Source organism: Ranitomeya variabilis, chromosome 3 (assembly GCF_051348905.1).
Source record: "Ranitomeya variabilis isolate aRanVar5 chromosome 3, aRanVar5.hap1, whole genome shotgun sequence".
NCBI classification, from domain to species: domain Eukaryota; kingdom Metazoa; phylum Chordata; class Amphibia; order Anura; family Dendrobatidae; genus Ranitomeya; species Ranitomeya variabilis.
In genome coordinates, this window is record NC_135234.1 from 299,769,385 (window position 1) to 299,793,977 (window position 24,593).

The 24,593-nt window shown below is 44.0% G+C and overlaps 1 protein-coding gene across 4 annotated transcripts in view; it reads left to right on the forward strand.

The window, feature by feature from the left end:
• Window positions 1-24,593, forward strand: part of NKAIN1 (sodium/potassium transporting ATPase interacting 1) — a 242,880-nt gene that overhangs the window by 144,634 nt on the left and 73,653 nt on the right. For 3 of the 4 annotated variants that reach the window (XM_077295597.1, XM_077295594.1, XM_077295596.1), the window contains one exon: window positions 23,549-23,686. In XM_077295597.1, coding sequence (XP_077151712.1) covers window positions 23,627-23,686 — 60 coding nt within the window. In that variant the 5' untranslated portion in view covers window positions 23,549-23,626. The remainder of the gene's footprint in view (window positions 1-23,548; window positions 23,687-24,593) is intronic. The other variant, XM_077295595.1, reaches the window with a different exon arrangement.

A 24,593-nucleotide genomic window follows, 5' to 3' on the forward strand; every position in this document is an offset into this window, starting at 1 on the left:
CATGCACTCTGGCAATCTGTGAGTACAAAGGTGCACCTGACAACAGACGCATGGACCTGTAGGCATGGCCACGGAAGGTTACGTGTCCATTACGGCGCAATGGGTTAATGTGGTGGATGCATGGTCCACAGGGGACAGCCTACTAAGTCTGTCTGCAGTCCCTAATTCAAATTGTCCTCCACTGTATAAATCTGAGCTTCAACCTTCTGGCTCTCATTAAGTGCTTTTTAAAAAAAATGTGGTGGTTGGGGCATACTAACGGTGTCTGCCGCTCCCTGGTGTTGTCCTCCACTGTCTAAATCTGAGCTTCAACCTTCTGGCTCTCATTAAGTGCTGTTTTTTAAAAAATTGGTGGTTACGGCCTACTAACGGTGTCTGCCGCTCCCTGGTGTTGTCCTCCACTGTCTAAATCTGAGCTTCAACCTTCTGGCTCTCATTAAGTGCTGTTTTTTAAAAAATTGGTGGTTCCGGCCTACTAACGGTGTGTGCCGCTTCCTGGTGTTGTCCTCCACTGGATAAAGCTGAGCTTCAGTCTTTAGGCTTTCGGCCTATAGTATCAGATATTAAACTGCATTCGGCCTTCAACTTTGTTTACGGCCTACTAACGGTGTGTGCCGCTCCCTGGTGTTGTCCTCCACTGTATAAATCTGAGCTTCAACCTTCTGGCTCTCATTAAGTGCTGTTTTTTAAAAAATTGGTGGTTACGGCCTACTAACCCCTTCCTGACATTGGACGTACTATCCCGTCGAGGTGGGGTGGGCCCGTATGACCACCGACGGGATAGTACGTCATACGCGATCGGCCGCGCTCACGGAGGGAGCGCGGCCGATCGCGGCCGGGTGTCAGCTGCATATCGCAGCTGACATCCGGCACTATGTGCCAGGAGCGGTCATGGACCGCCCCCGGCACATTAACCCCCGGCACACCGCGATCAAACATGATCGCGGTGTACCGGCGGTATAGGGAAGCATCGCGCAGGGAGGGGGCTCCCTGCGGGCTTCCCTGAGACCCCCAGAGCAACGCGATGTGATCGCGTTGCTCCGAGGGTCTCCTACCTCCCTCCTCGCCGCAGGTCCCGGATCCAAGATGGCCGCGGCATCCGGGTCCTGCAGGGAGGGAGGTGGCTTACCGAGTGCCTGCTCAGAGCAGACACTTGGTAAGCCTGCAGCCCTGCACAGCAGATCGTCGATCTGACAGAGTGCTGTGCACACTGTCAGATCAATGATCTGTAATGTCCCCCCCTGGGACAAAGTTAAAAAGTTAAAAAAAAAATCCCCACATGTGTAAAAAAAAATAATAAAAAAAATATCCTAAATAAAGAAAAAAAAAAATTATTATTCCCATAAATACATTTCTTTTGCTAAATAAAATAAAAAAAAAATAAAAGTACACATATTTAGTATCGCCGCGTCCGTAATGACCCAACCTATAATACTGCCCCACTAGTTAACCCCTTCAGTAAACACCGTAAGAAAAAAAAAAAAAAAACGAGGCAAAAAACAACGCTTTATTATCATACCGCCAAACAAAAAGTGGAATAACACGCGATCAAAAAGACGCATATAAATAACCATGGTACCGCTGAAAACGTCATCTTGTCCCGCAAAAAACGAGCCGCAATACAGCATCATCAGCAAAAAATAAAAAAGTTATAGTCCTGAGAATAAAGCGATACCAAAATAATTATTTTTTCTATAAAATAGTTTTTATCGTATAAAAGCGCCAAAACATTAAAAAATGATATAAATGAGATATCGCTGTAATCGTACTGACTTGACGAATAAAACTGCTTTATCAATTTTACCAAACGCGGAACGGTATAAACGCCTCCCCCAAAAGAAATTCATGAATAGCTGGTTTTTGATCACTCTGCCTCACAAAAATCGGAATAAAAAGCGATCAAAAAATGCCACGTGTCCAAAAATGTTACCAATAAAAACGTCAACTCGTCCCGCAAAAAACAAGATCTCACATGACTCTGTGGACTCAAATATGGAAAAATTACAGCTCTCAAAATGTGGTAACGCAAAAAATATTTTTTGCAATGAAAAGCGTCTTTCAGTGTGTGACGGCAGCCAATCATAAAAATCCGCTAAAAAACCCGCTATAAAAGTAAATCAAACCCCCCTTCATCACCCCCTTAGTTTGGGAAAAATAAAAAAATTAAAAAATGTATTTATTTCCATTTTCCCATTAGGGTTAGGGTTAGGGCTAGAGTTAGGACTAGAGTTAGGGCTAGGGTTAGGGTTAGGGTTAGGGTTAGGGTTAGGGCAAGGGTTAGGACTATGGTTAGGGTTAGGGCTAGGGTTAGGGCTAGGGTTAGGGCTAGGGTTAGGGCTAGGGTTAGGGCTAGGGTTAGGGCTAGGGTTGGGGCTAGGGTTGGGGCTAGGGTTAGGGCTAGGGTTAGGGCTAGGGTTAGGGCTAGGGTTAGGGCTAGTGATAGGGCTAGGGTTATTGCTAGGGTTAGGGTTGGGGCTAGGGTTGGGGCTACAGTTAGGGTTGGGGCTAAAGATAGGGTTAGGGTTTGGATTACATTTACGGTTGGGAATAGGGTTGGGTGTGTCTGGGTTAGAGGAGTGGTTAGGGTTACTTTTGGGATTAGGGTAAGGGGTGTGTTTGGATTAGGGTTTCAGTTATAATTGGGGGGTTTCCACTGTTTAGGCACATCAGGGGCTCTCCAAACGGGACATGGCATCCGATCTGAATTCCAGCCAATTCTGCGTTGAAAAAGGAAAACAGTGCTCCTTCCCTTCAGAGCTCTCCCGTGTGCCCAAACAGGGGTTTACCCCAACATATGGGGTATCAGCGTACTCAGGACAAATTGGACATCATCTTTTGGGGTCCAATTTCTCCTGCTACCCTTGGGAAAATACAAAACTGGGGGCCAAAAAATAAGTTTTGTGGGAAAAAAAAGATTTTTTATTTTCACGGCTCTGCGTTATAAACTGTAGTGAAACACTTGGGGGTTCAAAGTTCTCACAACACATCTAGATAAGTTCCTTGGGGGATCTAGTTTCCAATATGGGGTCACTTGTGGGGGGTTTGTACTGTTTGGGTACATCAGGGGCTCTGCAAATGCAACGTGACGCCTGCAGACCAATCCATTTAAGTCTGCATTCAAAATGGCGCTCCTTCCCTTCCGAGCTCTGTCATGCGCCCAAACAGTGGTTCCCCCCCACATATGGGGTATCAGCATACTCAGGACAAATTGGACAACAACGTTTGGGGTTCAATTTATCCTGATACCCTTGTGAAAATACAAAACTGGGGGCTAAAAAATCATTTTTGTGAAAAAAAAAAGAATTTTTATTTTCACGGCTCTGCGTTATAAACTGTAGTGAAACACTTGGGGGTTCAAAGCTCTCAAAACACATCTAGATAAGTTCCTTAGGGGGTCTACTTTCCAAAATGGTGTCACTTGTGGGGTTTTTTAATGTTTAGGCACATCAGGGGCTCTCCAAACGCAACATGGCATCCCATCTTAATTCCAGTCAATTTTGCATTGAAAAGTAAAATAGCGCTCCTTCCCTTCCGAGCTCTGCTATGCGCCCAAACAGTGGTTTACCCCCACATATGGGGTATCGTCGTACTCAGGACAAATTGCACAACAACTTTTGTGGTCTAATTTCTTCTCTTACCCTTGGGGAAATAAAAAAATGGGGGCAAAAAGATCATTTTTGTGAAAAAATATGATTTTTTACTTTTACGGCTCTGCATTATAAACTTCTGTGAAGCACTTGTTGGGTCAAAGTGCTCAACACACATCTAGATAAGATCCTTAGGGGGTCTACTTTCCAAAATGGTGTCACTTGTGGGGGATTTCAATGTTTAGGCACATCAGGGGCTCTCCAAATGCAACATGGCGTCCCATCTCAATTCCAGTCAATTTTGCATTGAAAAGTCAAATGGCGCTCCTTTCCTTCCGAGCTCTGCCATGCGCCCAAACAGTGGTTTACCCCCACATATGGGGTATCAGCGTACTCAGGACAAATTGTACAACAAATTTTGGGGTCTATTTTCTCCTGTTACCCTTGGTAAAATAAAACAAATTGGAGCTGAAATAAATTGTGTGAAAAAAAGTTAAATGTTCATTTTTATTTAAACATTCCAAAAATTCCTGTGAAACACCTAAAGGGTTAATAAACTTCTTGAAAGTGGTTTTCAGTACGTTGAGGGGTGCAGTTTTTAGAATGGTGTCACACTTGGGTATTTTCTATCATATAGACCCCTCAAAATGACTTCAAATGAGATGTGGTCCCTAAAAAAAAATGGTGTTGTAAAAATGAGAAATTGCTGGTCAACTTTTAACCCTTATAACTCCCTAACAAAAAAAAATTTTGGTTCCAAAATTGTGCTGATGTAAAGTAGACATGTGGGAAATGTTACTTATTAAGTATTTTGTGTGACATATGTCTGTGATTTAAGGGCATAAAAATTCAAATTTGGAAAATTGCGAAATTTACAAAATTTTCGCCAAATATTCGTTTTTTTCACAAATAAACGCAAGTTATATCGAAGAAATTTTACGACTATAATGAAGTACAATATGTCACGAGAAAACAATGTCAGAATCGCCAAGATCCGTTGAAGCGTTCCAGAGTTATAACCTCATAAAGGGACAATGGTCAGAATTGTAAAAATTGGCCCGGTCATTAACGTGCAAACCACCCTTGGGGGTGAAGGGGCTAACGGTGTCTGCCGCTCCCTGGTGTTGTCCTCCACTGTATAAATCTGAGCTTCAAACTTCTGGCTCTCATTAAGTGCTTTTTAAAAAAAATTGGTGGTTAGGGCCTACTAACGGTGTCTGCCGCTCCCTGGTGCTGTCCTCCACTGTCTAAATCTGAGCTTCAACCTTCTGGCTCGCATTAAGTGCTGTTTTTTAAAAAATTGGTGGTTACGGCCTACTAACGGTGTCTGCCGCTCTCTGGTGTTGTCCTCCACTGTCTAAATCTGAGCTTCAACCTTCTGGCTCTCATTAAGTGCTTTTTAAAAACAATTTGGTGGTTGGGGCATACTAACGGTGTCTGCCGCTCCCTGGTGTTGTCCTCTACTGTATAAATCTGAGCTTCAACCTTCTGGCTCTCATTAAGTGCTTTTTAAAAAAAATTGGTGGTTGGGGCCTACTAACGGTGTCTGCCGCTCCCTGGTGCTGTCCTCCACTGTATAAAGCTGAGCTTCAACCTTCTGGCTCTCATTAAGTGCTGTTTTTTAAAAAATTGGTGGTTAGGGCCTACTAACGGTGTCTGCCGATCCTGGGTGTTGTCCTCCTCCTGAGTGTTCTCCTCCTCCTTGGTGTTCTCCTCCAGGTTGCCTTGTCTGAGCTTCAACCTTCTGGCTCTCATTAAGTGTTTTTTAACAATAAATTGGTGGTTACGGCCTACTAACGGTGTCTGCCACTCCCTGGTGTTGTCCTCCACTGTCTAAATCTGAGCTTCAACCTTCTGGCTCTCATTAAGTGCTTTTTAAAAAAAATTTGGTGGTTGGGGCATACTAACAACGTGTCTGCCGCTCCCTGGTGTTGTCCTCTACTGTATAAATCTGAGCTTCAACCTTCTGGCTCTCATTAAGTGCTTTCTTTAAATACATTGGTGGTTAGGGCCTACTAACGGTGTCTGCCGCTCCTGGGTGTTGTCCTCCTCCTGAGTGTTCTCCTCCTCCTTGGTGTTCTCCTCCAGGTTGCCTTGTCTGAGCTTCAACCTTCTGGCTCTCATTAAGTGCTTTCTTTAAATACATTGGTGGTTAGGGCCTACTAACGGTGTCTGCCGCTCCTGGGTGTTGTCCTCCTCCTGAGTGTTCTCCTCCTCCTCGGTGTTCTCCTCCAGGTTGCCTTGTCTGAGCTTCAACCTTCTGGCTCTCATTAAGTGTTTTTTTAACAATAAATTGGTGGTTACGGCCTACTAACGGTGTCTGCCACTCCCTGGTGTTGTCCTCCACTGTATAAATCTGAGCTTCAACCTTCTGGCTCTCATTAAGTGCTTTTAAAAAAAAAATGGTGGTTAGGGCCCACTAACGGTGTCTGCCACTCCCTGGTGCTGTCCTCCACTGTATAAAGCTGAGCTTCAACCTTCTGGCTCTCATTAAGTGCTGTTTTTTAAAAAATTGGTGGTTACGGCCTACTAACGGTGTGTGCCGCTCCCTGGTGTTGTCCTCCACTGGATAAAGCTGAGCTTCATTCTTTAGGCTTTCGGCCTATAGTATCAGATATTAAACTGCATTTGGCCTTCAACTTTGGTTACGGCCTACTAACGGTGTCTGCCGCTCCCTGGTGTTGTCCTCCACTGTATAAAGCTGAGCTTCAACCTTCTGGCTCTCATTAAGTGCTGTTTTTTAAAAAATTGGTGGTTACGGCCTACTAATGGTGTGTGCCGCTCCCTGCTGTTGTCCTCCACTGTATAAAGCTGAGCTTCAACCTTCTGGCTCTCATTAAGTGCTTTCTTTAAATAAATTGGTGGTTAGGGCCTACTAACGGTGTCTGCCGCTCCTGGGTGTTGTCCTCCTCCTGAGTGTTCTCCTCCTCCTTGGTGTTCTCCTCCAGGTTGCCTTGTCTGAGCTTCAACCTTCTGGCTCTCATTAAGTGCTTTTTTAACAAAAAATTGGTGGTTACGGCCTACTAACGGTGTCTGCCGCTCCCTGGTGTTGTCCCCCACTGTATAAAGCTGAGCTTCAGTCTTTAGGCTTTTGGCCTATAGTAGCAGATATTAAACTGCATTTGGCCTACTAGTGTGGTTGGGCCCTTAAAACAGTGTCTGCTGCTCCTGGGTTTGCTACTCCACTGAACAAAGCAATGCCGCCTGTTTAGTCCTGTTACCAATTTTGAACTGCATTTAGCCTACTTTATTCTTTGGCCCTATATCTGTGTTTCCTCCTCATCCTGCCCATTGCCCAGCCACTGCTAGATGAGTCTGCTGGTACATTGACCTAGACCACTACATTCCCCTTGCACTCTACACAGCCAGAATCTGACCCTGCTGAAAGTAAGGTTCCCCTTCCCGCATGTTATACCACCTTACACAGGGACAAAGAGGAAGGTGCAGATGAAAGTGCAGGTTCCTTCATCAGGTGGGGGGGCATACTCGTTGGCGACGTCACTGGCACAGGGCCCCTCAGAGTACGCAAAAGTGTCGCTGCTGGTGGGAGGCGCCCTCGCCGTGCAAACACACCGCTGTACTTTGAGGGGCCCTGTGCCAGCGCCAATGCGAACGAGTGGGCCTCCCTGCTTGCTCAGGATCACAGCACTTGCAAAGTTGAAATACTTACCTCTCACTGCTCCACCGCCGTGACGTAGTCCACGTTTCCTGGGCCCACTAAAACCTTGAACCAGCCCTACCCCCCACAACTTTTGCCAAATGACCCCCAATTTCCAATGCCCAACTATTATTATAAAGTTAATTAAGATTGACAAGCTTCAGAAACAAGAATGGATGTTTTTGGCATTAAAATGGGCACTGTAGGTGTTTTCCTGGCCTCCACTCACTGCCGACTATGCTTCCCCATTGACTTGCATTGGGTTTCGTGTTTCGGTCTATCCCCGACTTTTAGCGATAATCGGCCGACTGCAGTCGACTCGACTTTGGCCAAAGTCGGGTTTCGCAAAACCCGACTCGATCTTAAAAAAATGAAAGTCGCTCAACCCTAATGGCTAGTAGTATGAGGTTGCAGCTGTAGGAGCATCCACTCTCCTGGGAATGATGGTGGGCCAGACTGAACATCGGGCACTTCTGGCAAATGCCAGAAGGGCTGGTGCCAGGAGTGGGCCGCTGCCGCTAACAGCAGCACCAGGGCCAACTCCTCCCGCCAGCGCCGACTTGCCCCCCCATCGTTCGCCCACCCCGCATTCACCTATACCGGCATCTATGACTCCGGTACAATTGAATGCAATGATGTTGGAGAGAGCGTCCGCTGTCGCTCCCTCTCCCATCATTCCCGCTCTGCTTCGCTCTGACAATGCGGGTGCACGATGACGTCATATCATCGCGCACCTGCTGTGTGGCAGGGCAGACTGCAGCTGCTGAGACTGGAGTAGCGCGGGACACGAGGAGAGGTGAGGAGAGTGTTTTTTTTAATAATATAGCAATGAGTGATAACTGGATTGTGGGGCAATTGGGGGGGCTGTATTACATTCTATGGGGGCTGTGCAGCATTAGATTCTATGGGGGCTGTGCTGCATTACATTCTATGGGGGCTGGCTGTATTACATTCTATGGGGGCTGTGCTGTATTACATTCTATGGGGTTTATGCTGCATTACATTCTATGGGGTCAGGCTGCATTACATTCTATGGGGGCTGGTGGCATTACATTCTATGGTGGCTGTGCTTTATTACATTCTATGGAGGCTGTGCTGTATTACATTCTATGGGGGCTGGGCTGTATTACAGTCTATGGGGGCTGTGCTATATTACATTCTATGGGGGGCTGTATTACACTCTATGGGGGGGCTGTATTACATTCTATAAGGGCTACATTATATTCCATGGGGTTGTATTATAGTCTGTGGCTAGGTGGGCTGTATTACATTCTATGGGGTGCTGTATTATATTCTATGGGGAGCTGCATTATACTATATGAGGAGGGCTGCATTGTATTCTATGGAGGGGCTACATTATATTCTATGGGGGCTGATTTATGCTCTATGAGGAGGCTACCATATATATGCAGGGGCTGCATTATACTATATGAGGGGGCTGCATTATATTCTCTGGGGGGTTACATTATACTCGGGGCTACAATATATTCTGTGGGGTGGGTGCATTATACTCTGGAGTGGCGTCATTATACTCTGTGGGCTGCATTATACTGTATTGAGGACTATGGGGAATACATTATACTATATTAAGAACTATGGGGTGCATTATACTATGGGAAGTGAATTGTACTACATGGATGACAATGGCGGTGCATTATACTATATGGAGCACTATGATGAGTGTATTATACTATTTGGAGGACTGTGGCAGTACATTATACTATATGACCACAACCTTCTTTCATTCTCTATCAAGAACTGCCATCCCGCTCAGGTTACCCCCACTTTCCACACTTATAGAAACATACAGGCCATTAACACCCAGAAACTTATCAAGAACTTGCAGTCCTCATTGGCCCCAATCTTCTACATCTCGTGTCCTGATTCTGCTCTGAAGCATTACAATGAAACCCTGCAAAGTGCCCTGGATGAAGCTGCACCTCCTATACATAGAACAACTCGGCACAGACGGCGACAACCGTGGCACACGCTGCAAACACGTTTCCTGCAGCGGTGCTCCAGGTGCGCCGAACGTCTGTGGAGAAAATCTAATCTACCCGAAGATTTCATCCATTATAAGTTCATGCTAAAAACATACAACTCTGCCCTTCACCTCTCCAAACAAACCTATTTCAACACCCTCATCACCTCACTGTCAAATAACCCTAAACGTCTCTTTGACACTTTCCAGTCCCTACTCAACCCAAGAGAGCAGACCCCAACCACAGATCTCCGTGCCGACGATCTGGCCAATTACTTCAAAGAAAAAATTGACCACATTCGACAGGAAATCATCTCCCAATCTCTTCATACCATGCACTGTCCTCCCTCCCCCACTGCATCTAGTTCACTCTCTGACTTTGAACCAGTTACAGAAGAAGAAGTAAGCAGGCTCCTTGCATCTTCCCACCCAACCACTTGCACCAGTGACCCCATTCCGTGACATCTCCTCCAGTCCCTTTCCCCGGCTGTCACCTCTCACCTAACAAAAATATTCAACCTTTCCCTCACTTCTGGTATTTTTCCCTCCTCATTTAAGCATGCCATCTTACATCCATTACTTAAAAAACCATCCCTCGATCAAAACTGTGCCGCTAATTATAGACCTGTCTCTAATCTTCCCTCCATCTCTAAACTCCTCGAATGCCTGGTCCACTCCCGTCTTACCCGCTATCTCTCAGATAACTCTTCTCGACCCTCTTCAATCTGGCTTCCGCTCTTTACACTCTACTGAAACTGCCCTCACTAAAGTCTCTAATGACCTACTAACAGCTAAATCTAATGGTCACTACTCCATTCTAATTCTCTTGGATCTCTCTGCAGCATTCGATACTGTGGATCATCAGCTCCTCCTCACTATGCTCCGCTCCATCGGCCTCAAGGACACAGTTCTCTCCTGGTTCTCCTCCTATCTCTATGACCGATCCTTCACTGTATGTTTTGCTGGTTCCTCCTCCTCTTACCTTCCCCTTACTGTTGGGGTTCCTCAAGGATCAGTCCTAGGCCCCCTCCTCTTCTCGTTGTATACTGCCCCTATTGGACAAACAATCAGTAGATTTGGTTTCCAGTACCATCTCTATGCTGACGACACCCAATTATACACCTCTTCTCCTGTTATCACGCTGACCTTTTTAGAAAACACCAGTGATTGTCTTACCGCTGTCTCTAACATCATGTCCTCCCTCTATCTGAAACTTAACCTGTCAAAACTGAACTCCTCGTGTTCTCTCCCTCTACTAACCTACCTTTGCCTGACATTGCCATCTCCGTGTGCGGTTCCACCATTACTCCAAAGCAACATGCCCGCTGCCTTGGGGTCATCCTTGATTCCGAGCTTTCATTCACCCCCCACATCCGATCACTGGCTCGCTCTTCTTATCTGCATCTCAAAAACATTTCTAGAATTCCCCTTTTCTTACTTTCGACACTGCAAAAACTCTTACTGTCTCACTTATTCATTCTCGTCTGGACTATTGTAACTCTCTACTAATCGGCCTCCCTCTTACCAAACTCTCCCCGCTCCAATCTGTCCTGAATGCTGCTGCCAGGATCATATTCCTCATCAACCATTACACCGATGCCTCTACCTTGTGCCAGTCATTACACTGGCTACCCATCCACTACAGAATCCAGTACAAAACTACTACCCTCATCCACAAATCACTCCATGGCTCAGCACCACCCTACATCTCCTCTCTGGTCTCAGTCTACCACCCTACCCGTGCCCTCCGCTCCACTAATGACCTCAGGTTAGCATCCTCAATAATCAGAACCTCCCACTCCGGTCTCCAAGACTTTACACGTGATGCGCCGACTCTTTGGAATGCACTACCCAGGTTAATACGATTAATCCCCAATCCCCACAGTTTTAAGCGTGCCCTAAAAACTCATTTGTTCAGACTGGCCTACCGCCTCAACCTAACTATCCCTGTGTGGCCTAGTAAAAAAAAAAAACCAAAAACAACAACATCAGGTTCCTCGCATCATGTTCTCATACACTTTATGCAGTTAATAGCACTCTGTGTCTGTACTGCTACATACTTAGGCTGTTAACTGGTTCATGCAGCTTTACATGAACACCCGAGCCTTACACTATGGCTGGTCCAAATAACTAAAGCAATTGTTACCATCCACCTCTCGTGTCTTCCCCTTTTCCTCATAGTTTGTAAGCTTGCGAGCAGGGCCCTCATTCCTCCTGGTATCTGTTTTGAACTGTGATTTCTGTTATGCTGTAATGTCTATTGTCTGTACAAGTCCCCTCTATAAGTTGTAAAGCGCTGCGGAATATGTTGGCGCTATATAAATAAAAATTATTATTATTATTATTATTATTATTATGGATGATTAAGTAGTGTATTTTAATATATGGAGGACTATGAGGAGTGTATTATACTATATGGAGGACTGAGGAGTGTATTATACTATATGGAGGACTGAGGAGTGTAGTATACTATATGGAGGACTGAGGAGTGTATTATACTATATGGAGGACTGAGGTGCACATTATAATATATGGAGGACTATGGGGTGTATTATACTAAACAAGCAAAATGCTGCCTATTCATATCGAGTGATTGGATTGTTTATGTGGGAACAGAAATCCTTGTTCTCAGCAGCACATCTCTGCTGTAAACTGTAGATGTGCTGCTGATAACATGATACTGTATGGGGACAGATTGATCTAATTGTGATTGTTCTGTCCCCATCATTCTTTCTCAGTTGGTGTAAAGAGGCCGGGAAACAAGCTAACGACTTCAGTGTTGTCGATCACACTCGTTTAGTGGCCTGAGATCTGCACATGTAAATACAGCAGAAATACTTCGCAGGGAGATGAGGAAAGGATGATGACAGTTGTAGTTAGCACCCGTCACCTGGGAATAGCGCTAACTCTACTGCTTTTCCCAGCCGCCAGAGCATTTAATTCTGGTATGTGTAATGATTTTTAGATATAATGTCAGCTGCGTAATGTCAGCTGCTATCAATCCCTGGTATAAGTAATGGAGAGGTGTCTATCAGACACCCCCACTACTGGCCCAGACCTGGCGAGACCCAGGGACTCTGAAGAGCGGTGACTGTAGTAACAATACCGCTCTTCACAGTTGCCAAGCTCAGCACAAGACCCGGAATATCTGAAGAGCGGTGACGTTACTGATGTCACCGATCTTCAGAGTCACCGGGTCTCGTGCTGCGCAGCGGAGCCAAAAGTGGCTGTAGGCAAAGTTTATGGAGCATCAGAATGAGGTTCCATAGCCTTTGGTGGTCTCAATCCCTTCATTATCTAGGAGATCCAGTTATGTAGGTAAAGTAGCGGCTTTTCTTGGTACTGCAACTAAAAGCAATAAATAGGACTGAGCTGTAATGCTGCATACAGCTGTAATTATATGGTATATAGTCGTGTTACACTCCCCTCACTTCTTGTAACCTACAAGTGTACAAAGTTATTATACAGTCAACATGTGACAAGTGGGCCTGTGTAACTTCAAATGCCGGGGCTGAATTTGAGTACCAGTCCGGCCCTGCTTGCCATGTGACCTTGGAGCGGGTCCGTGGGAATTTTCAACAATAGATCATCTGTGAGGTCAGATACTGATGTTGTAGGATGCAGAGGCCTGGCTCACAATCAGATTCCAATTCATCACCATATGCAAATCTTTAAAGGGAATCTGTCAGCTGTTTTGGTCGCTATAAGATGCAGCCACCACCTTTCACGGCTTATGTACAGCATTCTATAATGCTGTAGATAAGTCCCTGATCCGATCTGCAAGATAAGAAAAATAACTTTTATCATTCTCAACCGGGGGGGCGGTCCGGTCCGATGGGTGTCGCAGGTCCGGGTCCGGCACCTCCGATCTCCATGCGATGCCACTCTCCTGCTTGCTTCATGGCTCCCTGGCATTGCGCTCCTGTGCAGGCGTACTTATCTGCCCTGTTGAGGGCAGAGCAAAGTACTGGAGTGCACAGGCGCAGGGAAAGGTCAGAGAGTCCCAGCGCCAGTAGGTGTCACGACTCACAATCCATTTTTGGATTTGTGGCAGATCTGGTTTCTTTAACTTAAATCTTTTTTCCTTTCAGCCCATCGGGAGTTAATGTCAGTTTCTCCCCGCTGGCCTGCTGATGTAATTGCATTGCTGCTAGCTGAGCTGATGTGGGCGGTGACCACTCCCACCATCCTTTATCCCCCTAAGCCCCGAGGGTGGTTTGACCAGGCCAATTTTTACAATTCTGACCACTGTCACTTTATGAGGTTATAACTCTAGAACGCTTCAACAAATCTTGGTGATTCTGACATTGTTTTCTCGAGACATATTGTACTTCATGATAGTGGTAACATTTCTTTGATATTACCTGCGTTTATTTGTGAAAAAAATGGAAATTTGGCGAAAATTTTGAAAATTTCGCAATTTTCCAAATTTGAATTTTTATGCCCTTAAATCACAGAGATATGTCACACAAAATACTTAATAAGTAACATTTCCCACATGTCTACTTTACATCAGCACAATTTTGGAAGCAACATTTTTTTTTGTTAGGGAGTTATAAGGGTTAAAAGTTGACCAGCAATTTCTCATTTTTACAACACCATTTTTTTTAGGGACCACATCACATTTGAAGTCATTTTGAGGGGGTCTATATGGTAGAAAATAATCAAGTGTAACACCATTCTAAAAACTAAACCCCTCAAGGTGCTCAAAAGCACATTCGAGAAGTTTGTTAACCCTTCTGGTGCTTCACAGGAATTTTTGGAATGTTCAAAAAAAATGAACATTTAATTTTTTTTCACAAAAAATTTACTTCAGCTCCAATTTGTTTTATTTTACCAAGGGTAACAGGAGAAAATGGACCCCAAAACTTGTTGTACAATTTGTCCTGAGTACCCCGATACCCCATATGTGGAGGTAAACCACTGTTTGGGTGCATGGCAGAGCTCGGAAGAGAAGGAGCGCCATTTGACTTTTCAATGCAAAATTGACTGGAAATGAGATGGGACACCATGTTGCGTTTAGAGAGCCACTAATGTGCTTGAACATTGAAACCCCCCAGATATGACACCATTTTGGAAAGTAGACCCCCTAAGGAACTTATCTAGATGTGTGGTGACCACTTTGACCCACAAAGTTCTTCACAGAAGTTTATAATGTAGAGCCGTAAAAATAAAATATAATATTTTTTCACAAAAATAAATTTTCCCCCAATTTTTTATTTTCCTAAGCTTAACAGAAGAAATTGTACCCCAAACGTTGTGCATTTTGTCCTGAGTACGCTGATACCCCATATGTGGGGGTAAACCACTGTTTGGGTGCATGGCAGTGCTCGGAAGGGAAGAAACGCCATTTGATTTTTCAATGCAAAATTGGCTGGAATTTAGATGGGACGCCATGTTGCACTTGGAGAACCCCTGATGTGCCTAAACATTGAAACCCCCCACAAGTGACACCATTTTGGAAAGTAGACCCCCTAAGAATCTTATCTAGATGTGTTGTGAGAGCTTTGAACCCCCAAGTGTTTCACTACAGTTTATGACGCAGAGCCGTGAAAATAAAAATTCCTTTTTTTTCACAAAAATTATTTTTTAGCCCCCAGTTTTGTATTGGACCCCAAATGTTGTTGTGCAATTTGTCCTGAGTACGCCGATACCCCATATGTGGGGGGTAACCACCGTTTGGGCGCATGGCAGAGCTCGGAGGGGTAGGAGCGCCATTTGGAATGCAGACTTAGATGGAATGGTCTGCAGGCGTCACATTGCATTTGCAGAGTTCCTAATGTACCTAAACAGCAGATACTCCCCACAAGTTACCCCATATTGGAAACTAGACCCCCCAAGGAACTTATCTAGATGTGTTGTGAGAACTTTGAACCCCCAAGTGTTTCACTACAGTTAATAACGCAGAGCCGTGAAAATAAAAAATCATTTTTTTTCCACAAAAATTATATTTACACCCAGTTTTGTATTTTGCCAAGGGTAACAGGAGAAATTGGTCCCCAAACGCTGTTGTCCAATTTGTCCTGAGTACGCTGATACCCCATATGTGGGGGGAACCACTGTTTGGGCGCATAGCAGAGCTTGGAAGGGAAGGAGCGCCATTTGGAATGCAGACTTAGATGCATTGGTCTGCAGGCGTCACGTTGCTTTTGCAGAGCCCCTGATGTACCTAAACAGTAGAAACCCCCCACAAGTGACCCCATATTGAAACCTAGACCCCCCAAGGAACTTATCTAGATGTGTCGTGAGAACTTCGAATCCCCAAGTATTTCACTACAGTTTATAACGCAGAGCCGTGAAAATAAAAAATCATTTTTTTCCTACACAAATGTTTTTTTAACCCCCAAATTGTTATTTTCCCAAGGGTAACAAGAGAAATTGGACCCAAAGTTGTTGTCCAATTTTCTTTGAGTACGCTGATACCCCATATTTTGGGGTAAACCCGTTTGGGCGCATGGGAGAGCTCGGAAGGGAAGGAGCACTGTTACTTTTTCAGAGCAGAATTGGCTGGAATTGAGATCGGAAGCCATGTCGCGTTTGGACAGCCCTGATGTGCCTAAACAGTGGAAACCCTCAATTCTAGCTGAAACCCTAACCCAAACACACCCCTAACCCTAATTCCAACCGTCACCCTAACCACACCCCTAACCCTCACACACCCCTAACCTTAATCCCAACTGTAAATGTAATCCAAACCCTAGCCCTAACCCTAGCCCTAACTCTAGCGGGAAAATGGAAATAAATACATTTTTTTCATTTTTTTATTTTTCCCTAACAAAAGGGGGTGATGAAGGGGGGTTTGATTTACTTTTATAGCGGGTTATTTAGCGGATTTTTATGACTGGCAGCCGTCACACACTAAAAGACGCTTTTTATTGCAAAAAATATTTTTTTGCATTACCATATTTTGAGAGCTATAATTTTTCCATATTCTGGTCCACAGAGTTATATGAGGTCTTGTTTTTTGCGGGACGAGTTGACGTTTTTATTGGTAACATTTTTGGGCACGTGACATTTTTTGATCGCTTTTTATTCCGATTTATGTGAGCCAGTATGACCAAAAAACAGGTATTCATGAATTTCTTTTGGGGGGGGTGTTTATACCATTCCGCGTTTGGTAAAATGGATAAGCAGTTTTATTCTTCGGGTCAGTATGATTACAGCGATACCTCATTTATATAATTTTTTTATGTTTAGGCGCTTTTATATGATAAAAACTATTTTATAGAAAAAAATAATTATTTTTGCATCACTTTATTATGAGGACTATAACTTTTTTATTTCTTTGCTGATCATGCTGTATGGTGGCTCGTTTTTTGTGGGACAAGATGATGTTTTCAGCGGTACCATGGTTATTTATATTCGTTTTTTAGATCGCGGGTTATTCCACTTTTTGTTCGGCGGTATGATAATAAAGCGTTGTTTTTTGCCTCAGGTTTTTTTTTTTTTTTTACGGTGTTCACTGAAGGGGTTAACTAGTGGGACAGTTTTATAGGTCGGGTCGTTACGGAAGCGACAATACTAAATATCTGTACTTTTATTGTTTTGTTTTTTTTATTTAGATAAAGAAATGTATTTATGGGAACAATATTTTTTTTTCTTTATTTAGGATTTTTTTTTTTCACAACTAAATATTTTTTTTTTACTTTATAACATTGCCCCAGGGGGGGCATCATGTTATAAGGTCAGATTGGTGATCTGACACTTTGCAGAGCACTGTGTCAGATCAGCGATGTGACATGCAGGGCTGCAGGCTTACTAGCGCTTGTTCTGAGCAGGCACTGGTAAGCCACCTCCCTGCAGGACCCGGATGCAGCCCCGCGGCCATTTTGGATCCGGGGCCTGCAGGGAGGAGATGCTCGGTACAAGGTGAGCACATCGCCTTGTTCCGAGGGTCTCAGGGAAGCCCGCAGGGAGCCCCCTCCCTGCGCGATGCTTCCCTATGCTCCCGGAACGCTGTGATCATGTTTGATCGCAGTTTGCTGGGGCAGTCCGTGACCGCTCCTAGCACATAGTGCCGGATGTCAGCTGTGATAGTCAGCTGAAACCCAGCCGCGATCGTCCGCGCTCCCCCTGTGAGCGCGGCCGATCGCTATGACGTACTATCCCATCCCTGGAAATTAAGTCCCAGGTCACTTTGACGGGATAGTACGTTAAATGGGATTAAGGGGTTAAAAGGTCACCTGATGCATCAGCTGACTGTCAGTGTTAGAGCAATCTCCAGTGACCAAGCTGGAGTAAGGAGCTCTCTGGGTGCAGTGGTGCTTCAGCTGAATATGTTGATCTTGTGTCTTTATCCTGCTGTGTGGTGCTTTGCTGCAGAAAGCTAAGTGTTGTATTTTTGTTACCTCAACCCTTTGGTGTCTGTCCCTTCCCTGTGTTTCTTACCTGCAGTGGTGCGGCTAGTGCCCGTCACTTGCCAGTGCACTAGCTAGGCAGTTATAGGTGACATTTAGGGATGAGGTATCCTAACATTGGTAGGGGAAAGGACCTGCATAGGGTGTTAGGTGAGACCAAGGACAGGTTCAGGCCAGTTCTCAGGAGGTGACCGTCCCCTGATTCACTATTGTCAGGGCTTTCCTCTCCCCTATTCCATCGGCGTTGTGTTGTTGTACCGTTTTGGTGACTGACCAACCGTTGGGTCGTGTCACACTGGGTCAGTCACTCCGTGACAGCAAGAATCTGCTATGCCCTCAACAGGGCAGATAAGTATGCCTGCGCAGGAGCACGATACCGAGAAGCCATGAAGCAACAGGACAGTGGCATCGCAAGAAGATGGGAGGCGCTGGACCCGGACCTGTGACACCCATCGGACCGGACTGCCCCCCGGATGAGTTTAACCCCTTAGTGACGGAGCCAAATTTTTGAAATCTGACCAGTGTCAATCTATGTGGTAATAACTCTGGATTACTTCAACAAATCCCAGTGATTTTGAGATTGTTTTTTCGTGACACATTATATTTTATGATAATGGTAAATTTAGGTAGATATGTTTTCTGTTGATTTATAAAAAATATCAGAAATTTGAGAAAAATGTTAACAAATTAGCAATTTTCAAACTTTGAATGATTATCCCTTTAATCCAGATAGTCATACCACAGCAAAACATTAATAAATAACATTTCCCTCGTGTCTGCTTTACATCAGCACCATTTGTAAAATGTTATTTTATTTTGTTAGCATTTTAGGAGGTTTAAAAATGTAGCAGTAATTTTTCATTTTTTCAAGGTAATTTACAAAATTTATGCTTTTAGGGACCTATCCATGTTTTAAGTGCCTTTAGTGGACCCATATATTGGGAAACCCCCAAAAGTGATACCATTTTAAAAACAGCACCCCCTGACATATTGAAAACTGCTTTCAGGTAGTTTATTAATCCTTCAGGTGCTTTACAGGAATTAATGCAAAGTGGTATGACAGAAATGAAAATGTGTATTTTTACCACCTAAATGCCTCTAACTTCTGAACAGGTTACAACAGCCGTCAGACTCTAAGGCCGCTATTTGGTTGTGAATTGCCATCGCAAACATCAGGATCACAAAATCATTATCGGAGGGCACCAATTGGGATAAAGAGGAAGCCCCCACACTCTGTTAACCATTTATAATGATGTAGTCACTATTGATAGCAGCATCTAAGGGGTTAAACAGATTTGGGCGGGGCAAACACTGATTGTGGCTAATGCAGCAAGTTGTCAGCTATAGTGTACAGCTGACAGCTGCAGGATTGTCACCTGTATGGGGACGCTATTCTCTTATATCTCAGGTCAGTTAAAAGACATATTGGCTGTCATTACGGGGTTAATAAACTTTATTTTTCTAATCTTCCAGGTCGGATCTGGAGCTTATCTACAGCATTATAGAATGCTGTATATCAGCCCTGAAAGGCGGTGGCCATATCTTATAGCGGCCAAATCAGCTGACAGGTTCCCTTTAATGGTGACATTAGAATTATCGGCAGCACATCACCCTATACATATGGATATGCTGCTATTATTTATGAATGTTTGAACAAGCGGCGTCTAAAAATAACTAAAATTGACAAATCTCCAGGCCCGGATGGGATACACCCCCGAGTACTGCAGGAACTAAGTACAGTCATTGATAGACCATTATTTTTAATCTTTAAAGACTCCATAATAACAGGGTCTGTACCACAGGACTGGCGTATAGCAAATGCGGTGCCAATATTCAAAAAGGGGACAAAAACTGAACTCGGAAATTATAGGCCAGTAAGCTTAACCTCTACTGTGGGTAAAATCCTGGAGGGCATTCTAAGGGATACTATACTGGAGTATCTGAAGAGGAATAACCTTATGACCCAGTATCAGCACGGGTTTACTAGGGACCGTTCATGTCAGACTAATTTGATCAGCTTCTATGAAGAGGTAAGTTCCGGACTGGACCAAGGGAACCCAGTGGACGTAGTGTATATGGACTTTTCCAAAGCTTTTGATACGGTGCCACACAAAAGGTTGTTACATAAAATGAGAGTAATGGGGATAGGGGAAAATATGTGCAAGTGGGTTGAGAGCTGGCTCAGGGATAGGAAACAAAGGGTGGTTATTAATGGAGCACACTCGGACTGGGTTGCGGTTAGCAGTGGGGTACCACAGGGGTCAGTATTGGGCCCTCTTCTTTTTAACATATTTATTAATGACCTTGTAGGGGGCATTCAGAGTAGAATTTCAATATTTGCAGATGACACTAAACTCTGCAGGGTAATCAATACAGGGGAGGACAATTTTATATTACAGGATGATTTATGTAAACTAGAAGCTTGGGCTGATAAATGGCAAATGAGCTTTAATGGGGATAAATGTAAGGTCATGCACTTGGGTAGAAGTAATAAGATGTATAACTATGTGCTTAATTCTAAAACTCTGGGCAAAACCGTCAATGAAAAAGACCTGGGTATATGGGTGGATGACAAACTCATATTCAGTGGCCAGTGTCAGACAGCTGCTACAAAGGCAAATAAAATAATGGGATGTATTAAAAGAGGCATAGATGCTCATGAGGAGAACATAATTTTACCTCTATACAAGTCACTAGTTCGACCACACTTAGAATACTGTGCACAGTTCTGGTCTCCGGTGTATAAGAAAGACATAGCTGAACTGGAGCGGGTGCAGAGAAGAGCGACCAAGGTTATTAGAGGACTGGGGGGTCTGCAATACCAAGATAGGTTATTACACTTGGGGCTATTTAGTTTGGAAAAACGAAGACTAAGGGGTGATCTTATTTTAATGTATAAATATATGAGGGGACAGTACAAAGACCTTTCTGATGATCTTTTTAATCATAGACCTGAGACAGGGACAAGGGGGCATCCTCTACATCTGGAGGAAAGGTTTAAGCATAATTACAGACGTGGATTCTTTACTGTAAGAGCAGTGAGACTATGGAACTCTCTGCCGTATGATGTTGTAATGAGTGATTCATTAATTAAATTTAAGAGGGGACTGGATGCCTTTCTGGAAAAGTATAATGTTACAGCGTATATACACTAGATTCCTTGATAAGGCGTTGATCCAGGGAACTAGTCTGATTGCCGTATGTGGAGTCGGGAAGGAATTTTTTTCCCCATGGTGGAGTTACTCTTTGCCACATGGTTTTTTTTTGCCTTCCTCTGGATCAACATGTTAGGGCATGTTAGGTTAAGTTATGGGTTGAACTAGATGGACTTACAGTCTTCCTTCAACCTTAATAACTATGTAACTATGTAACTATGTAACAAGTGATCACACTTAGACCAATTTCGCACACAGCGTAAATACTGCCTTTTTCCACTTTATTTTTGCATAGAAAACACAGGGAATAAAATAATCTGCATTTAATTATTCAAGCAAGGCGGATATGATTTCATTAACACTTATGTCCACTGTGTGCCTTAGGGTGCTTTCACACTAGCGTCGTACGACGCACGTCACAACGTCACAATGCGTCGTTTTGGAGAAAAAAGTTGCCCGCAGGATGCTTTTTTTCTCCATAGGGTTGCATTAGCAACGCATTGCCGCACGTCGCATCCGTCATGCAACGGATGTGTCGTGTTTTGGCGGACCATTGGCACAAAAAAAGTTACATGTAACTTTTTTTGTGCGTCGTGTCCGCCATTTCTGACCGCGCATGCGTGGCCGGAACTCCGCCCCCTCCTCCCCGGATATCACAATGGGGCAGCGGATGCGTTGAAAAACTGCATCCGCTGCCCCCGTTGTGCTTTTTTTTTCTCACAGCATGCGTCGGTATGTCGGCACGACATTGCGTCGTACGATGCTAGTGTGAAAGTAGCCTTAAGATGCTGTTGAACTGTGTGATTTTTTTTTGTGCTTTTTTCCCTATAAGCCTTGTGAAATCTACAAAAAAAAATGCATAAAAAAAGGAAAACAATTAAAAAACACAACATAGATGCAATGATAGTCAGCGTTAACTGCTATTATGTATTTTGGGGAAGACAACTGCAGAAAGAATACAGCGGAAAATGCAGTGTTTCTGCACATTATAACCTGACCTAGAAATCATTTGGTCACATATAGTACCCATGATTACTTACTTGTACTGATCAACTTGCCGTAGCATTAGTGCTCATGTAAGTCAGAAAATGTGTCTTATATGCTGACATTAAAGGGGTCGTCCAGTACTGAACAACTGCTTAGGCCTTCTCCTACTTGCGCATAAAATCAGAGAATGCAATGTAATAAAACATCACCTTGCACTTGCACCAATGGAAACCAATGAGTCAGTGCTAATCTGGGAGTCTTTCCTCAGCTGTAATTGGTCTGAGGAAAAAAAATCGCAGCTTGCTGAAAGCTGCCACTGATATCGGACAAGACTGGCCATTGTAAGTCAATGGGTGCAAGAAGAAAATCAGACGGCACACAGACCATGCGTATGCAGTCTGATTTTTATGCACACATCTCAAAGAAATCACAACATTTCATCAGCCAAGTACAGTAATTTCAAAGCCAGGACCCTCAGAATAGATAGATAGATAGATAGATAGATAGAATCTATCTATCTATCTATCTATCTACTGTATCTATCTATCTATCTAGCTTCTGTCAAAAGAAGTTGAAGCAGCACTCCATGATGCAGTGATAAGATGCTCTTTGCTCTTTAGTGGCCCATGTGGTGAAATTTCGGTCCTGGATGCAGACGTTTCTCAAGCAGTCTGCAGACAGGACCGAAACGTCTCCACATGGGCCAATAAAGAGCAATCTTATCACTGCATCATAGAGTGCTGCTTCAACTTTTTTTGACTGTATTCATAAGGTTTGGTATGTGCCTCTGAAGCTCTGCCCCCTATTTTTACTGTGCTATGCTAATTTTTTCTTTTTAGATAGATCGATATGGGATAGACAGACAGACAGATAGATAGATTAAATTATGTGTCTGGTATCTGATAAAGTGTTATTCCCCAAATAAATCAAGTTAACCAGGTGGTAAATAATAATGTTACTCATAATCTATATTATCTTTCGATATGTCAAATGACTATCTATCTGATATTGTACATACAGTGTAAATCTAAAATGAAATCCAATATTTCAGTGTATGATTATTAAAGGGAACCTGTCACCTGAATTTGGCGGGACCAGTTTTGGGTCATATGGGCGGGGTATTCGGGTGTTTGATTCACCCTTTCCTTACCCGCTGGCTGCATGCTGGCCGCAATTTTGGATTGAAGTTCATTCTCTGTCCTCCGGAGTACATGCCAGCGCAAGGCAATATTGCCTTGCGCAGGCGTGTACTCCGGAGGACAGAGAATGAACTTCAATCCAATATTGCGGCCAGCATGCAGCTAGCGGGTAAGGAAAGGGTGAATCAAACACCCAAAAACCCCGCCCATATGACCCAAAACTGGTCCCGCCAAATTCAGGTGACAGGTTCCCTTTAAGTGAAAGGAGAGAATTATAGGGCATGAATACTTTTGAAATGCTCTGCATGGGTCTGTGTCCAATAATATGTGAGTGAATTCTAATGCTTGAATATTTTTCTGTTCAATAATCCAATAAACTGCAAGCTTCTGAGGTTAACAGCTTTTTAATGACCCTATTCATCAATATCATTGATAGTATTGTTTTAACCCTCTTGTTCCCTGATCCTTTGCAGCATAATCTACAGGCTGCTCGGTCTATTCATGTGTTTCCCTCACTCAATGGTATTTTTAAAGGCCCCATAAATATTGAATAGATTCCTAAGTTGTGAATCATCATTGGGTCACTTTGTTCTCTTTACTCCATCAAATCATAATGTTTGGCCACTTTACGACCCTGGAAGATTGACCATTTATCTCATGGATTTTTGTATTAAATTATGACAGGCAGCTGCTCTACAGAGGCAAATATTTGACTTCCTCGGCTACCAGTGGGCTCCAATACTAGCCAATTTCCTGCACATCATGGCTGTCATCTTGGGGATATTTGGCACTTTACATTACAGATCTAAATACTTGATCTTGGTAAGTAAGATGGTTACTTATGAGAAGATTTTAGCCAAAGATCAAGCACAATCACACTGTAGATACAATGCTCATAGCTTGATCATGAGCTTACTCTGTGCCAATACATCCTATAAATGTATATTTGCAAAATAAAATCAACGTTCTAGTTTTTTAGAGCCGATTACAAAGCTACATACCTTATAATAAATGCATGAGCAGAGTTCTCATACAGTCCTAAATATTCTGATTATAGGCCAGCTATAGCTTGTGTTGTAGAATTGCCAGTCCTACACCACCTTACTTGATGTCTTTACGTGTCAGGGAACATGTAACTGACAACTGGGGACAAGATTGCAGTGGTCGGCCACGGCTGCTGCACTGCCATTGCTTTGTACGGCATGTGACCACAATTAGCCACTGTCTATCGCATGTAACCACAGCCTAGCCACTGTCTATTGCATGTGACCACAGCCTAGCCACTGTCTATGGCATGTGACCACAGCCTAGCCACTGTCTATGGCATGTGACCACAGCCTAGCCACTGTCTATGGCATGTGACCACAGCCTAGCCACTGTCTATGGCATGTGACCACAGCCTAGCCACTGTCTATTGCATGTGACCAAGCTTAGCCACTGTCTATCGCATGTGTCCACAGCTTAGGCACTGTCTATTGCATGTGAACACAGCATTGCCACTGTCTATCACATGTGACCACAGCCTAGTCACTGTCTATCGCATGTGACCATTGCCTAGCTACTGTCTATCGCATGTGACCACAGCATAGCCACTGTCAATTGCATGAGACCACAGCATAGCCACTGTCTAACGCATGTGACCACAGCCTAGTCACTGTCTATCGCATGTGACCACAGCATAGCCACTGTCAATTGCATGTGACCACAGCATAGCCACTGTCACATATCG